Below are 16,735 nucleotides of genomic sequence, written 5' to 3'. Positions count from 1 at the left end.
ACGACATGAATGAACTCCGTTTTCTTGTTACTTTATCCCCTCTACCAGCCCACAGCCCATTCGCCTGTTTTGTCTACTTGTGGCATCCTGTCTGACGTAGATTGTGAGATCTCTGCGGCATCTTTATTTATCTGTACAGGGTCTATCACAGGGGCTGTTCTGTGATTTGCCTTCCTAGGAGATGCCATAATAAACATCCAGAACGAGGAATGTGCTTTATGTCTCATTACTCACATTATCGCATCTCAAATACACTTCATTCATGCCATCAGCAACAGGAACGAGTAATTTAATTCCAAATTTTCTCCCGGCTACATTTACATCCGGTACAACTTCACATCCTAAATGACAGAGGGACAAAAGGAAACGAAGGATACATGTATTTAGTTCCTGCTCCTCTGACGTTAACTATTATCGCCATGGAAAGGCTGTGTTTAAATGAATGTTTCTGAGATCTGTGGGCAAGATTTTCAAACATTAGCCCAAAGCGAGGCACCTAAATGACTGGTCTAATTTGCAAAAGTGCTGAGCACCTGTAGTGCTAAGAGCACGATGTTTAAGTCAACACACAAGGATGTCTGAAATTCTCGACATGGATCTGAGCATTATAATGGAGACGTGTTTAGTGGAATAGGGTAACATTTCCAAAAGCACCTAACTGATTTACGAGGCTAAGGCCCATTTTCAAAAGTGACTAGTTTTGAAAATGGGTCTTTGGCATTTTTTGGAATTTTACCCCAAATCCTCTATTACCAGTTTACTTTCCCCCTCAAGGACAGGGGTGAGAATTTGCCTTAAACATACAGGATAAATATTTGGAAACAGAAGTGTCACAAAGAGAGGGTCTGATCTTCATCTTCTCTCAACTTCCACTGAGTTCAGTGGCCCTCAGCACTTTGCAAGTCAGGCCAGATAGGCTCGGAACACCTCCTTTGGGGCTAACACTATTTGGCTGGGCCTCTTTCTGCAGGTAAAGCCTGTATGATCAGGCCCCAAACAGGCCAATATCTGTAAACAGCTGTAGGATTAAGTGCTACCATATTTATCTTTTAGTATACAATTTACAGTGAATTCTAGATTAATTTTTCCATACTATGAAAGAAAGAGTAAATATGGTAAAGGAAAAACAAATGCCTACCTTTTAGGTTTAGCTTCTCAATGGGTTCCCCCTGCCCAGCTTCCTTGTTTTTAAAATAAGATATTGAAGTGTCTTTAAAGACAAACCAATACTGCTTGAAGGCTTTTAGCATTAGCTTCTTGGGCCTACAAATAAAGAGGATGTGAATCAGTTTTGTGGCTTATATTGCAACCTACAAATCACTGGGCCATAGACTGCTCTCAGATACACCAGTATAGACCCAGAGTAGCTCCACCGAGGTCATTCATTTACTGACTTGAGAGGAGTTACTCATGATTTGCACTTTTGTAAGTGAGAGACGGCTCAATCCCCATTGTCCAGAACAAACTCCAAGCTACCCTGAAATCCAGGTATGTTTATACCCAGAATATTGATTAAGGTCCATCTTTAAGTTTTACATTAATAAAACAGTATCAGTCTCTTCTAAAAAGGCTAAATGAGATTTTGTCTGATAAATACACTACTGCTCATACAACATATTCATTAATTCTGATGCTCCAGATGGTTTCCGAGGCCTTGTCTTTATTACGAAAGTTGCATCAGTTTGACTAAACTGATCTTTACTTAGATTGTACGATCTCTGGGACAGGGACTGTCTTGTTGTTCAGTGTTTGTACAGTACCTAGCACAATAGGGTCCTAGTCCTTAACTAGGGCTCCTATGCACCATAATAATACAAATAATAATCATTTTAAATCCGTCTAGAAGAACTGCTGTAAACCCCTCATGGACACACACTTAAGCCGGTTTGACTCTGGCTTTAATCAGTTTCATTTAATTGAGTACTTTGCCAATGCAAGCTAAACCTCTTAAACCAGTTTAAATGCATCTGCCTTAGGGAGGAGTTGCAATTGTTTAATGAACCGAGTAACATTTTCTCCAGGACTATCCACAACTTGGGTGCGATTCTCGTCTTGTTTATATTGGTCTAAATCTACTGATAATACACACTAGCAAGAGGAGGATCAAACCTACTACGTTTGAAGAGACATAATCAATATTTTAAGTTAAAAACATAATCTGCTTAAAATACTGTTGACTTCAGTAGTGAAACCCTTCATGTCCCAATACTAAAGTTATGATCAATCTTTAAGAATTACAGAACAGTACTGTCCATTTAGTACTGGAGCTGATTGGAAAATGAGCATTTTTCCATCTAGAAAATTTTGACGTCAAAAATCCAAAAAACTTTTTGGCAATGGATAATATTTGGTTTTCATTTTTCTGATGGGAAAAACCCCAAACCACAAAACCAATAAACATTCAGAGGAAAGCGGACACCAGCTGTGAAAACTTTTGTTTAGTCAAAAACCCAATTTTCCAAAAAAAAAAAAAAAAAAAAAAAAAAGAAGTTTGGACAGAAATTTTTCAACCAGCCCTACTTATTACTCATTTAAAAAACAAAACAAAAAAAACCATAGTTCAGTAGTTCTTGGGCCAGATGCGAGTGAACTACCCAATATTATCTGGTTTCAGAGTAACAGCCGTGTTAGTCTGTATTTGCAAAAAGAAAAGGAGGACTTGTGGCACCTTAGAGACTAACACATTTATTTGAGCATAAGCTTTCGTGAGCTACAGCTCACTTCATCGGATGCTCAAATAAATTGGTTAGTCTCTAAGGTGCACAAGTACTCTTTTTCTTTTTGCCAATATTATCTATCAGTCATACAAATGCAAAGATTGTTTTCCCCAGTATGTTGCAATGACACACAGTGATTCAACATGATGCATGTGAATGCATCTGTCGGTGCAAACATGTTCAGGTTTGCAAAACAGTGTATTTAGTGTGCAAAGCAAGTATTAGTAACAACACTACTAGCCTTTTAAAGGAATGTTTTACATCTAATCTGATTTTCATATATACTTTGAAATGCCTGTGTGATTTATAACATTCTTAATGGTTAAAAATAATCACTGAATGCTGTCTAAAGATAACCGTCTTGTTGGGAGGGGGTGGGCGGGGGAACAAACAATCCATTCCTAAAACTAAGGAACTGATAGCACTTAAAAGGGTTCAGTTCTCTTTCATCTTAACACACCTTGGAAGCGTCATGACTGCTGAATTGATTTCTTTACTGGCAACTTTCATATGCAAATATGACAGCTGTATATTGCAGGTTTATTTGAGCCATTTAGCAAGCGAGGTCAGCTCAATATGATTTGTAAAGAGAATGAAACTGATAAATAATCCCACACCAGAAGGCTTCGTTTCTCTAAAAACTGGGTCTGTTTTGAAAGAACAAATGTTACAGTCTTGCAGTTACTGTGATGTGATTCAGTACAACAGTCTACGCATGATCATTTGTAATGTGATGATAGAATTGTACTTTTTGGACTGTTTCTTGTGCAGGTTATTAGGCTTGGCACAATTCAATTTAAAAAAAATAATTTTGACAGACATTTTTATTTTTAAGCTTATTTTCCGATTTTAATCAACTTAAATTTTCACAGTTGTGGGGACCTATTGGGGTTCAGATGACGGGGAGGTCAGACATTAATTATTTAATGACAATAGATGTTGAGATTAAAAATGTTTAAGTTTTATCATCATTAACACAAATTGTCCACACCACATGTCAAAATATATAAAGTAAATAGCCTTAATTCAAACTCTAAAAACTTCTCAAGTAGCATTTTTCTTACTTTGCCTATCTGCAAACTTTATGATCAACAGAAATAATTTTTCATCTGTTTGTGTGTGTATGGTGAAATCGAACTTTACCAATAAAAAAATCGAACCCTTTGAAGGCTAGGTATGAAAGACCTGATTCACCACAGCATTACTCCAATTTCAAACTGGTGTAACTCCATTTGAAATCATTTAAATCTGGCCCCACGTTTGTGTTACTGTTTCTAACCAGCTGTAATATTTCAGTATTTACTGTTAAAAATATTAGAAAGAAATGCAAGATTTTGAGGAGGACTTTCCCCCTTAAGTTATAAATTTTTGGAGAAAAAAAAAAAAAAAATTCAAATTGGAAGAAAAAAAGTGAAAAAAATTTGATTAAGGAAAAAAAGGCAATTTTTTTGTCAAAAGAAGTTTTGATGGAGAATTTTCAGAGAACTCTGATGTATAATTATTAATAATAATTAATGATGAAAAGGCAACAAAAGGGAAGGAATCTTTACATGCATAGCTTTTTTTTTTGGTTTAATCTTTATGTATTTACTCACCTAAATAGCCTGAGATTATCTGCAAGTTTCGGTATGTCCGTAATGTCCTCCTAAGGATAATCAAGGATACATTCTATTACAACACACTTCCTAAACTGCTGTCACACCCTTCAGGTCCTGCTTTCTTACCAGAGTTCTCAGGATATAAAGCTAAGGGATTTGATTCAGTGACTTCAGTGGGAGCGAGCGCGGGACCCCAAATGACATACCAAAGTGTTATCCATTTTTCCACCTTCCAGCGTTACTTCCAGATTGGAAAGCGCAGCTTCCACTTCATCTACTTCAGATTCATTTGTGAAGTCTTGTGCCTCTGATGATAACGATAACTTGCTTAAGTGATACTGTAATAAAATACACAGAGTTGGATTGAAAGGCCTAGTTTATTTCAAACGTACTGTCAATATCACTAGCTACCTGTAAGCTAAGACTCTGAAAAGAGTGCAATCGATTTGCTAGGGTGTGGTCCACCTGGTGTGGGCCTCCATAGTGAGGAATTAGAATGGAATTTCTATTGACTGTAAACAATAGGGTAAATACAATAGGATTTCTAATGCAATTATTGCTAAAAAACTTGTACGGCGATTGCCATTGATGACACTCCACTCTTGGATAATTCTACATTCTGTCAGGGTGCCCCCCCCCCCGGCTAACAATCTCACCCCTGGCCCCGCAAACGTTTCTAAAAGATGTTCTGGTTCAAACAGGAATTATGCTGGGGAAGTTCTATGGCCAGTTGTGATGGGGGTAAGCAAGGCCCAATTACCCACCTAGGCTACACCTGGAGGAGGACCCAGGGAGCAAGGAGGACTAATTAAAGAGGAGGCTCCACTGGACAGGAACAAGGGGAGCCTATATAAAGCCCATAGCTGAGAGCAGAAGGGGGTGGGGCCGGGGTGATGGAGGATTCCCTGACCCCAAATGAAGTCACTCTGGAAACTGAAGAAGAGTCTATTAGAGAGGGAGAATGGATACAAAGGGGTTGTCTACAGTTACAGAGCTGCAGCGCTTAGTGAAGATGCTACCTACACTAGGGGTATAGATTTTCCCCTGAGCGACGTAGTTGTACTGATATAAGTTTGTAGTGCAGGCCAGGGCAAAGTAGGGGAAAGAAAAGAATAGAAGCAGAATCAGATGATGATAGCAGCAAAAAAGCAAAGCTGAGGAAGGAAATAGCCCAAAACGTTATCTTGGTAAGATCCCTAGCCAAAGAAATAAGATTACACAATATTAACCCTGTGAAAGTAGCTGCTTGGATTTAAAAAAAAAGTGTAGGGGATACTGTAAGAGCTAGGAAGCTGTGGGATGGTGATCTTCTAGTTGAATGTAAAAGCAAAGAGCAAGCTGATAAACTGCTAAAAACTAAAATCCTGGGAAAGTTAAAATAAGTTGCCAGCTACCAAAGTATTTGACTGAAATAAAGGGTGTAACAGATGGCGTGCTGTTAGAGCTGACCAGTGATGAGATAACCAAAAGCATAGGACAAGATAAAGTATTAGTCACTTCCTTACTAATGAGTAAACGAGAAGAAAGCAAGGCATCAAACAGCTGTACCGATTACTTTCAAGGGAGCAACTACACCTGGGAAAGTAACATTAGGTTTTCAGATACTGAGAACTCAGCCATATAACCCCCGCTCTTAAGGTGTTATCAGAGCCAATGGTATGGGCACGTAGCGGCTGTTTGTAAAGGGAAAACAAGACGTGGTAAATGTGGGGGAAAGCATTCCTATGAAAACTGTTGAGAAGAGAGACAGAGGTCATGGGTCGTAACTGTGGTGGTAACAACAGTCTGGCATACGGAGGGTGTATTGGGGCAAGCTAAAGAGATACAAAAAAAGGACAAACACTGTCAATAACATATGTGAAAACTGGAAGGAGACTTTCAAAGCAGCACGTGGAGAAGAAAAAGAGACAATCAGCACAGGAAAAGGGGATCTGCAGACAGAGCCTTGTTCTATAAAGAATATGATAAACGCCGCATAAGGAATAGGTTTTCCCAATTACCTACCAGTAGTGAAAAAAGAAAGGTTTATTGCATTTGTGATAGAAGTGATGGACTATATATGACAAACGGGGGGAAATCAGAAAAAATGAAAATTAACAGAAGGGCAATGGAGAAATACTTGTATATTAGGAACTTGTCAATGGACCACATTTGTTCAATTTTGAATGAAGTGAATGGTGAAATATGACTAGTATGGGGATCTCAGTCTTTTGTTGGAATGCACACAGCCTGACAGCACATGGTCAAGAACGAAAAGAAAATATCCTGGAAATGAAAGCTAAACCAGATGTCATATATACCCAGGAAACGTGGCTGAAAAGCTTGCCTTTAAAATTCCAGGGTATCTTGCCATTTGGCAAGACCAAAAACGAGGAAGAGGAGGAGGTGTTTTGTACTTTCATAAGGAAAAGATTAAACGACAAAGCAGTCGAGAATGAAGAAGCAAGCTGACCGTACAATACTGCGGAGATCCCAATGCAGAAGAGTAATATTTCTTTAAGGATTTATACTGTTTATAATTTGTGGCAAATTAGGAAGTTCAGAGCTACAAGAGATAGTGAAGAATGCTAAAAGACCATATGTTATATGCAGTGACCTAAATAGTCATCATAAATTGTGGGGAAGACAGACAACTGGTAAACATGGTGCATGCTTAGAAAAGTTCATTGATGAAAACAATCTAGTAGTTTTCAAACAATGGCACCCCAGCTAGATTTAATGCAGCAGGTAGTAGTTTTTCCTAATTACATCTGGGAATTATAACAACAGGTATTGAAAGTAAATGCAACTGAGAAGTATATATGGAAGAAGGAATGGGGAGTGACCATTTCCCTATACTTATTACTTTTCAAGGGCAAAGTAAGGTGGAAGATAATGGAAAGTGACCCACCTGGAATTTTAAGAAAGCTAACTGGGAGCTATTTACAAATAAATGTACTGAATTTGTGAATAATCATTGGGTGAGTGATGACAGAGAATTTCAGTGATAATGTAACAAAGGGATTAATGGCAGCAACTACGGTAACCATACCTAGGATATTTAAGTACCCCAAAACTAAAAAATAAAACTAAAAATCACTTTCCGTGGTGGAATGAGGAATGCAAAGTGGCAGTTAAAGAAAGAAACAAATCCTATAAAAAAGCAAAAAATACAATGAATAATGAAGATCTAATGAAGTATAAAAGAAGTAAGGCAATAGCACAAAGAATTATAAAAAACAAAAATCAAAGAAAGGGTTGGAGTAAGTACTGTGGGTGGATAAACTAAGATCCCAAGACATCAGAAATATACAGGCAAATTAGAAGAATGAATGGAATTCAGACTAAGGCTATGTCTACATGACATCATTTACAGCTGTGCCACTGTAGCACTTCTGGTGAAGATGCTCTAAGCCGACAAAAGAGAGCTCTCCCATTGGCTTAATAATTCCTGCCTCCGCGAAAGGCAGTAGCCACGTTGGCAGGAGCTTTCATATCCTGTCTGGGTAAAATTATGGAGCGAATGGAAGATCGGATGCCTGTTTGGAACACAATGGCATTACAGAGATGGTGCAGAGCATTTTACAAAAGGAAGATGCACCACTGAGCACACTATACAGTTAGAAACCGTAACACAAAATAGTATGAGATACAGCGGTCTTTATTTTTGAGTAGAAGGATCATACAGGTCAGAGTTGGGAAGTTATGTCGAATATATAGAATATTAACACTTCCCTGCGGTGTACCATTTTTATCAGCCTAAACGCTGGGGTAGCTGTCACTCTATTCACCCTGCTCTGTGGATTAGGAGCAGGAATATTGAGGTGGCAGAAGAGAGACTCAAAGTGTTGAGAGACCTCTGGCTGGGGAAATGCATGGGATTTCAAGTTCTCCATTGCTAAAACCAAAGGATTGTTTTTTAGAAAAAGGAATGTAAACAGTATCTGTATGGAGAACATATGTAGTTAAAAGGTTCAAATTCTGAGGGGTAATATTTGATACTAAATTACTTTGGAAAGATCATATAAACTATGTTAAAGATAAATGTACAGGAAGGATTAATCTGTTTACAAGGCTTCAGAGTAGCAGCCGTGTTAGTCTGTATCCGTAAAAAGAAAAGGATTCTGTTTACAAGGCTTGCTGAGACTAACTGGGGGTGGATAAGAAAACACTGCTGATGGCATACAGAGCCTTAATCACACCAGTTATGGACTATGGCTGCCAAGCTTTTGGGGCAGCACTAAAATCAGATCTTAAAAAAATTAGATTTAACGCAAGCCCAGACACTACAAATGGTGTGTGGTGCATTTATAACAACACCTCTGTGTGCACTACAGAGAGCTGCAAGTGAAATGCCAGTTACGCTGTGAATGAAACTACTGGACCTAACTTTCTGGGCCAACGTTAATGGGAACTGCAACGATGAAAAGGCTAAACAAATTTATGAGCATTGTTGGGAATTTGATAGGCAAACTATAGCCTACCATGTTAGACAACCACTTGCCGTTCGAGATGAAGTGTGGAGGCAGGACTTGAAAGACAAGGAAAAGCCGAATAAAATCAAAACTTTCAGTCATGGGAAAATGAGTTATGGATGGAAAGTCACATGTCCAAACATGGATATATATTTATTTTATAAACTTAAGGGTAAAAAAGAGGCAGTAGGTGTTTAAAAATGCAGTATACCAGTATATAGATGAAAAGTGGAGTCGGTTTTGTCAAATATACGCAGATAGGTCCGAAAAAGAAACCAAAAAAAAACCAAAACAAACCCAAAACGGGAAGAGTAGTGATGGCATATTATATACCAAAATTGGGCATCAGTACATCTAAAAGAATATCTGACTATTTGGCTGTCACGCAGAGGTAGATTAAAGGTCTCCTGGGGCCCTGGGTTGGAGCAAGCAGGGGGGCCCCAGCACTGGAACCGTGGCCTGCCCCACCCTTTCTGCTGCAGCCCCACTCCTGTTCTACCCATGGCTCCACCCCATTCCACCCTTTCCCACCCCCCGCCCCGAGGCCTCGCCCCGTTCCACCCATGGCCCCAACCCATTCTCCCCCTTCCACCTCCCCCACTGCAGCCCCAAGATTGGAGAAACTCTGTGCCGCAATGGGGAGAGCTCCTCCAGCCACATGGCCGTGGGGGGGGGGAAGAGATTTTTCTGGTAGTCCCAAATCGGCCAGAGCCCTGGGCATGGACCCCGTGCGATAATCTGCCACAGCTGAACGAGTAGCAATAAATTAGATCTGGGATGTATGCCCAGCAGCAGTGGTAATTTTTTTCTGATTCAATCTCAGGCTTTATGGCAATAAAAAAGGGCATCTCAGTACGTAGAAGTGATTTAATCAATTAAGTTATATTTCTAATAACAGAGTCAGTACAGATGGGGATACGTGTAGCATTAGCTTGGACCCCAGTGCATATTGTGATAACAGAACGAAATGGCGGACAAAGCAGCTAAAAATGCTGTAAGAAATGGAAGGATTGACATAGAAATACACTTGGGGAAACCTGGTACAGAAAAATGTAAAAGACGAATGGCAAAAAAATTGGATTAATGAAAAAAGAGGCAGAAGATTTTTTGAATGGTGCCCTAGAGTTCTGACATACATCGTAATACAGGGCCTGGATTGGGCTATGGAAGTACTTTTATTAAGAGTACAATTTGACCATTGTGGCTTAAACAGAAATCTTTTTTAAATAAAAAGTCACAGAGATGGACTATATTTACCTGAAGGTGGAAGAAACAATCCATCATCTTTGATGGGTATGTCAGGGCTTTAATAAAGAAAGGGAAAGGCTTTTTGAGGAATTCAAACATATTAAGGCAAAAATAATTACATTATGTGATTTAGTAAAAGAATTGGGAAATGGGGTATTATTAAAGAGGCACTGTTACATTCCCTGAAAGACACCGGACAGAGCAAGAGGCTAAAAACCGCTAAGTATTGAGGAGTTATACCATAACAAGGAGAAAAAGAAAAGAAAGAAAGCGGGGGACTGCAGTCACTCTCAAGGTGAGAGACAGTAAGGTAGGAAGTAGCCCAGGGATACAGCAGTGAGGTTCGGGACTGTGCAGACCTTGACTGCTTGTTGTAGGGTCTTTAGGCTGGAACCCATGTAGAGAGCAGGCCTATGCTCCCCTACCAGCCACTGAGCAGTGGCACCATTAAGGAGCGGTCAGAGGAAGGACTGCCTGGGACACTGGGTCCTGAGAGACTTTGATACCCCGGAAAGGGAGGACTAGAGTGACCTGGCTGGAGGGGCAAGCCACAAAGTGGGAGCAGTTGAGTCCCAAAGGAGCAAGACAAGGAGAGTGATGCAGTGAGCAAACGCTGGAGGGATGTTGGACTGGCAGAACTAATCCACAGATGCGGCCAGAAGGAGGTGCTCCGGCAGCGAGTAGAACACCCTGTGACACCTGTGTTATACAGGAGGTCAGATCAGATGATCACAGCGGTCCCTTCTGGCTTTGTAAGCTACAAATCCATAACTCCAAGCTTCAATCCACACTCTGGGGGCAAACTGGATCTAAATTCTGCAGCTGCAGACTGCAGGATTCTGTGGCACTCGGAGGTGGCAAACTTTGAATTCCATGGAAACTCCATTTTAAAATAAAGGGATTTTATCATCAACTATTATTTGTGTTGCAGTAGTCCCAGTCACGGACCAGAACCCTGTAGTGTCGTATGACCACAACGCTATTCCTTGTGCTATTTGTTGTCAGGTTAAACTCAAATTTACTTGACACTGTCCCCACATTTTCAGTTTTCAATGTGATGCAGATTTTTATATTGTCAAAATAAAACTGCATTGTAGAAACCCTCAGAGGGTAAAGAGGGATTTTGAATGGTAGTCAATAAAGCAACTCTTTTTCCAAACGAAGCCATTATTAAAAGGCTACCCTGTAGGCAGTTAATACTGAAGAAGAAATGCCTTCTGAAATGGAAAATAAATAGCTCTCATTTAATGTGGATATAGTTGCTTTAGAAACTGTTAATAAATGGTTACATAAGGCATATGTGTTGCATGTAAATAATGGACATTGTTGGATTCTGTGAAGTGTTTCATGCTCCGAATAAAACAATCAATCAATCTCTAGAAGAACTCTAAGCACAACTGCAAACAACGGCTCAAGTTGAGGAATTAGCTCGTGCTCTTTCCATTATGTTCTTGCCCTAGCTTGTGCCTACCCCTCTTGAGAAAACCGGTTTTTCAACTAGGATCAAGTACATGCCTGTAATGCAGCAAAGATCAACATTTCTTCCTCTGTGCAGTCAATTTCTTCTAATAGGATGGCCCACCGGGCTTGTTCATATAGCTGGTTTATTCGCACCGCATCATACTGGAGGTAGAGAGATAAAATGCTGCATTAGTTCATGTAGGAACTCCTTGACTAGAGGAGACAGTGGATGACATTCTAGCCCCATCGACGTCAATGGCAAACTTCCCATTGATTTCAGTGGGGCCAGGATTTCACCCAGAATGTTTTAATCAGACTAGAAAGCACGTTGTTATTTATCTAAAATGCCTGAAAGGAAACAATTAATTCACACCCCCACAAGGCAAGATTTTCAGCTGGTATAAGCCGGTACAGCTACAATTTACAATGGAATTTTCCTGACTTACACCAGCTAAGGATCCGGCCATAATTAATTGATGTTTTTAACAACAAAACAAAAACTCAACTTGCTGTAATCTTTGTAAAAAGAAAAGGAGTACTTGTGGCACCTTAGAGACTAACCAATTTATTTGAGCATAAGCTTTCGTGAGCTACAGCTCACTTCAAGTCACTATCAGTGCAATTGCAAAGAACTAAGAGCTAAACTTAAAGCACTCAAGGAACTTTAGGAGCCTAAGTCCCAGTTTCAAAAGCGACTTAGGCACTTGAGAGTCCAAGTCCCATTAAAAGGCAAGGAGACTGAGGTTCCCAGTGGAATTTCAGTGGGCGTTCGGCACCTATATATCTTTAAAAGTCTGGCCCAAAGTGACTTTTGAAAATGAGAATTAGGCTAAGTGCTTTTGCAAATGTTATCCCGATTATTCTTGTTACCCATGTTGAGAGAAATGCAGGAAATAAACAAGCACTTTCAAAAGCCTGACCACTTCTTCTGGTGGTCTTTGGACTAGGCCCTTATAGTTAAGAAAATCTTAGGGCTATATCTTGGCCCTGCCATCTCAAGGGCCTGGAGCCCAGTTAGGGCTACACTCCCTGCTCACAGAGCACTCCATGCATCCTGGCGGAGTTCAGTGTCCTTGATGGGTTGCTGCTTAGGGGTTGGAATCTTTAGTGACTCCCTGGAGGGAGGTTGGGGGGCAGGTCTCAGCTCTGGTGATCTGGAAAGGGGGCACAGAGATGAACAGCCCACTGGGATGCAGAGCCCCTCTGCCATGCAGTCAGGAAGAGAGGCAGAAACAGGACCCCCAGCGACAACCCCAACAGATAACAGGAATGTACTTGGAGGTGGACAATCCTGGGGACACAGCTCTGACCTCTGTCCCATTTTTCTGGCCTCTTTGGACCCAACCCAACTGCCAGTGAAGCCAATGGGAGCCGTTCCACTGATTTCAATGGAGCAGGAGCAGTATCAGGCCTTTTGATACCGGAGGGGACCAGGATGTGCGAACAGCCACTTGGGTATCAAATACTCAGCGAAGAGGGCGAACTCTTAGCTGAAAGATCCGCAAGGAGCAGAATTCACTGAATATGAGGAGACTTCCGAGCAACTCTTTAGTGCGATTCTTAGCTAAAACGCAAGAGACTTGCGCTGCAGCTCCTAAACACGAAAGCTGGCAAACAAAGAGAAACAACAGAAACCAAGAGTTAAGAGACTCTTACTTTTGGATTCAGATCAAAGAAAGCGTAGTACTTAAAGCGTAAGAGAAGCTGATCGTCCTCCTGGACGCCTTGTTCCATAAGCGATCGTGATGAATCCAGCCAGCTGGAGAAAAAACGAAAGACGAAGTCAATTGTGCCAGGAAAACAATGTCAGATACAAAGCTACAGAGTAACTCTAATGAACGAATAGTTTTGGCTCCTACAAGCACAGGCAAATTCACATAACTCAAGCATGCTGCATTTTTGCATGGGTGTCTAAAGTACTGAAACAAAGGAACACAAGAACTACCAGGCTGGGTCACAGAATCCTAGAATATCAGGGTTGGAAGGGACCTCAGGAGGTCATCTAGTCCAACCCCCTGCTCAAAGGGGTCAGACCCCACATCCACCCAATCCACTATGCTCTTTTCCAACAGTAGCTAAAACCAGTTGCTTCAGAAGGTAGTGTAAAAAACCCTGCAGTAGGCAGTTATGGGGTAACCTGCTCCCCAGAGAAGTTTCCTCCTGACCCCCATTAGCGAGATGTTGTTTAGGCCTTGAAGTATGAAGATTTCTGTCCCTTCCAAACCTCTCACCTATTATTTTAGCGCCTGCTATTATAACTCCAGCTACTCTGGTCATCCATATAAATGTCTAATCCCCTATTGAATCCTGCAAAGTTAGAAAATCTGAACACACGTTCCAACACTTGAAATGAATGCTAAGAAAATCTAGTGTCTTTATGCCATACTATACAGAGAGCACCGTGCAATAGCTTGTTAACTTTAAGCACGAGTGGCCCCATTGACTTCTAAGTGCTTTGCTGACCAGCTCCCTAGATGTCTAAATGACAAAGTAAAGGCTAAAAGACAGGACCACTGTCAGTGTGCACTAGGTCAGCTTGTGGGATTACAAATCCTGATAGCCCCCGTCTAACAAGAGCCCTTGCTGGACATCTCATGCCAAAGCACGCACCAAGATCATCATATGTCAGTAAAGACCTAGGAGTGGTCTTTGTTGGTGCTGAAGAGCCAGCAGAGGGAGCATGCAGTAGTTCACTGTTTAGGCAAGGTGCATTCCTGGGAGGAATTACTGATTTGCAATGATCAAGGGGAGGGGTGGAGCCTTAAGTGACAGAAAGCTAAAAAAAAAAAATGCAGTTTTCCTTTGTGGAAAACACTAGCAGGCTCAGGGATTCCTCTGCCAGGTCTTCAGTTATGGCTGAAGTCTAGGCATGCACACAGAGGAGCATGATCGACACATGATCTACAGAGGATGTGGGTCTATTATAGCTTCCACTTATACGGCAACTGCCATCTTGGTCAACACACTAGGGATTGAAACTGGGTCCTCCAGAGCTGAAAACAGAAGTCTACAGTAGGGCTGATTTGATGGAAATTTTTCAAAGTGTTTTTCTGTTAAAGTCCAAGCTCTTGAGTTTGGCTCTTTAGCTCAAGCTGTAGCAGCTTATGCTTTTAGCTCTGGAGGTCCCCAGTTCAATCCCTGCTGTGTCAATGAAGAAGGTGGCCATCACACATGCCCTCAGCGCTTTATTTAAGGAGGAGCCACCATTAATAGAGGGCCAAATTCTCCTTTCAGTTACACCAATGCGATCTTACTCATTTCAGTGGCTTTGCAGTGGTCTGATAAATAAAAATTTAGTCCAGACTCTTTTTATGTTATGTTGCTGATCACTTAAAACAAAATCACCCCCCCCGCCAAAAAAAAAAAAATGTGGCATAAAGGCAAAAAAAGAGTCAACGAAGCATTTATGAGACAAGAACTAGATCAAAGGACCCTTTTTAAGAAACCACGCAGCTAAATGCAAGAGTTATGTTTTCAAATTCTGTGTTTCATTTCTTAAAAGGCCTTGATTAGTGCCAATTCTGCTAAGCGAGCTTACATGCCAAAGAGAAGCATCCTTACCCTGAATTAAGTTTGGCTTTGTCAGCTAAGGTCCGAGGCTGGTACATTTCAGCCAGTGTTTCTGGAGAACAGTTGGGATGGCTGAAGGCAAGGATGTTGCAGTTCGGTGCGGTCAGAGGGCTGTCACTGAACCAAGTAATAGTAGAAGAGACTGGTGTTCCATTGACAGGATCATAAATGGGAATCATAGTTTTACTATACAAACCAGGACTTGCTGCAAGTTAAAAACAATAATGTATTATTATAAGGGGAGTTGGTAGTGGCTGCTCTCTTTAAGTTGCTTAACGCTTTATGTTCTACAGGATTCTAACCCTTTTCTTTGAGAAGCTCTCACACCTCCATTGTTCGAAGCAGGCCTTAGATATTTGCCTGGGGAAATGCCCGCTGGGTAGAGAAGCACCTTTTCGTTGTCCCATGAAATTCCACTCAGATTTGGCGGAGATATAAAATGTTAAAAAGTCAGCAGTTCCATTCTCTCCCTTGCAGCCTGTCAGAACGGACTGACTATTCCAAGGCTGGTCTCGTGCTGCCACGGAAGCAGCAGTATATACTGTCTGCAGGATTGGGGCCTTAGTCAGTTACCCTTTTTGTCTGTGTGGGTCTTTCATGAGCATCGAGACAGAAAAAACGTTTAAAAAAAAAAAAAAAAAAAAAAGGGAAAATGTGATTGTAAAGCCACAATGGAGATTCAAACGCTGGGATAGGACCTGAAACTACTTTCAAATCATTTTTTAAAATCTGGCTAGATTTCATGTCAACAGCATCCCTTTAACTTCTGCTTCCCTGCAAACCTCTGCACCTCCTCCTGTTTTAATTGCACAACATGAAGAACTGTTTCCCCCTCCTTGGGCTTAAAATATTTCTCTTAAAAAAAAAAAAAAACCAAACAGCGGAATAAAGTCCACCTGAGTTTTTGTTACCTGGTGATCCTGAAATCACTGGAGAGTTGTACAGGTTTAAAATGTCTTCTATGACTGGTTCTTTGTTATTCTTGTCTTTTTTCTTTTTCTTTTTCAAAGTATCTTCCGATTGTTTCAACAGAGAGAGTTCTTCCGATCGTCTAATATCTACAACAATAAGTGCTGAAGTTAAGGCTATGGAATTTTACAAGATAATGGCCAATAAAAACAAAACATGGCAACATCACTTGGGACTCCTCCGTATTCAGGGCTGTATCCTACAACACATCTCCACAGAAGCACCCACAATTCAGCTGCAAAGCCAAGTGAAGACCAAAGACACAGTGGTGATGCTGAGAACTTTGGAAGTGATAGTCTTACGGTGATAAACTAAATAGATTCATAGATATTAAGGTCAGAAGGGACCATTATGATAATCTAGCCTGACCTCCTGCACAACGCAGGCCACAGAATCTCACCCACCCACATATTGAGGTTTTTGGGTCTAACAAAGAGACAGTTAAGGGATGACTTAATTACTGTCTATAAGTACCTACATGTGAAACAAATATTTAATAGTGGGCTCTTCAATCTAGTTGAAAAAGGTATAAGGTGATCCAATGGCTGGAAGTTGTAGCTAGACAAATTTAGACTGGAAATAAGGTGTAAATTTTTAAACAGAGTGTGTAATTAACCACTGGAAAAATTTACCAAGGGCTGCAGTGGATTCTCCATCACTGACAGTTTTTATATGAAGACTGGATGTTCTTCTAAAAGATCTGCTCTAGGAATTATTT

General features: G+C 40.7%; 1 protein-coding gene across 1 annotated transcript in view; it reads right to left on the bottom strand.

Annotated features, from left to right (window-relative positions):
- The window catches only part of FERMT1 (FERM domain containing kindlin 1), a 38,190-nt gene that overhangs the window by 9,019 nt on the left and 12,436 nt on the right, over positions 1 to 16,735 (bottom strand). Inside the window, exons 4-11 of the mRNA XM_074949689.1 lie at positions 15,960 to 16,106; positions 15,040 to 15,253; positions 13,135 to 13,237; positions 11,533 to 11,640; positions 4,522 to 4,653; positions 4,313 to 4,362; positions 1,139 to 1,263; positions 235 to 341 (exon numbers count right to left, since the gene is read on the bottom strand). Of these exons, the coding sequence (XP_074805790.1) occupies positions 235 to 341; positions 1,139 to 1,263; positions 4,313 to 4,362; positions 4,522 to 4,653; positions 11,533 to 11,640; positions 13,135 to 13,237; positions 15,040 to 15,253; positions 15,960 to 16,106 (986 nt within the window). The remainder of the gene's footprint in view (positions 1 to 234; positions 342 to 1,138; positions 1,264 to 4,312; positions 4,363 to 4,521; positions 4,654 to 11,532; positions 11,641 to 13,134; positions 13,238 to 15,039; positions 15,254 to 15,959; positions 16,107 to 16,735) is intronic.

This window comes from Natator depressus, chromosome 3 (genome assembly GCF_965152275.1).
Source record: "Natator depressus isolate rNatDep1 chromosome 3, rNatDep2.hap1, whole genome shotgun sequence".
Lineage (NCBI taxonomy): Eukaryota > Metazoa > Chordata > Testudines > Cheloniidae > Natator > Natator depressus.
This window is presented reverse-complemented; position numbering and strand designations above follow the sequence as displayed.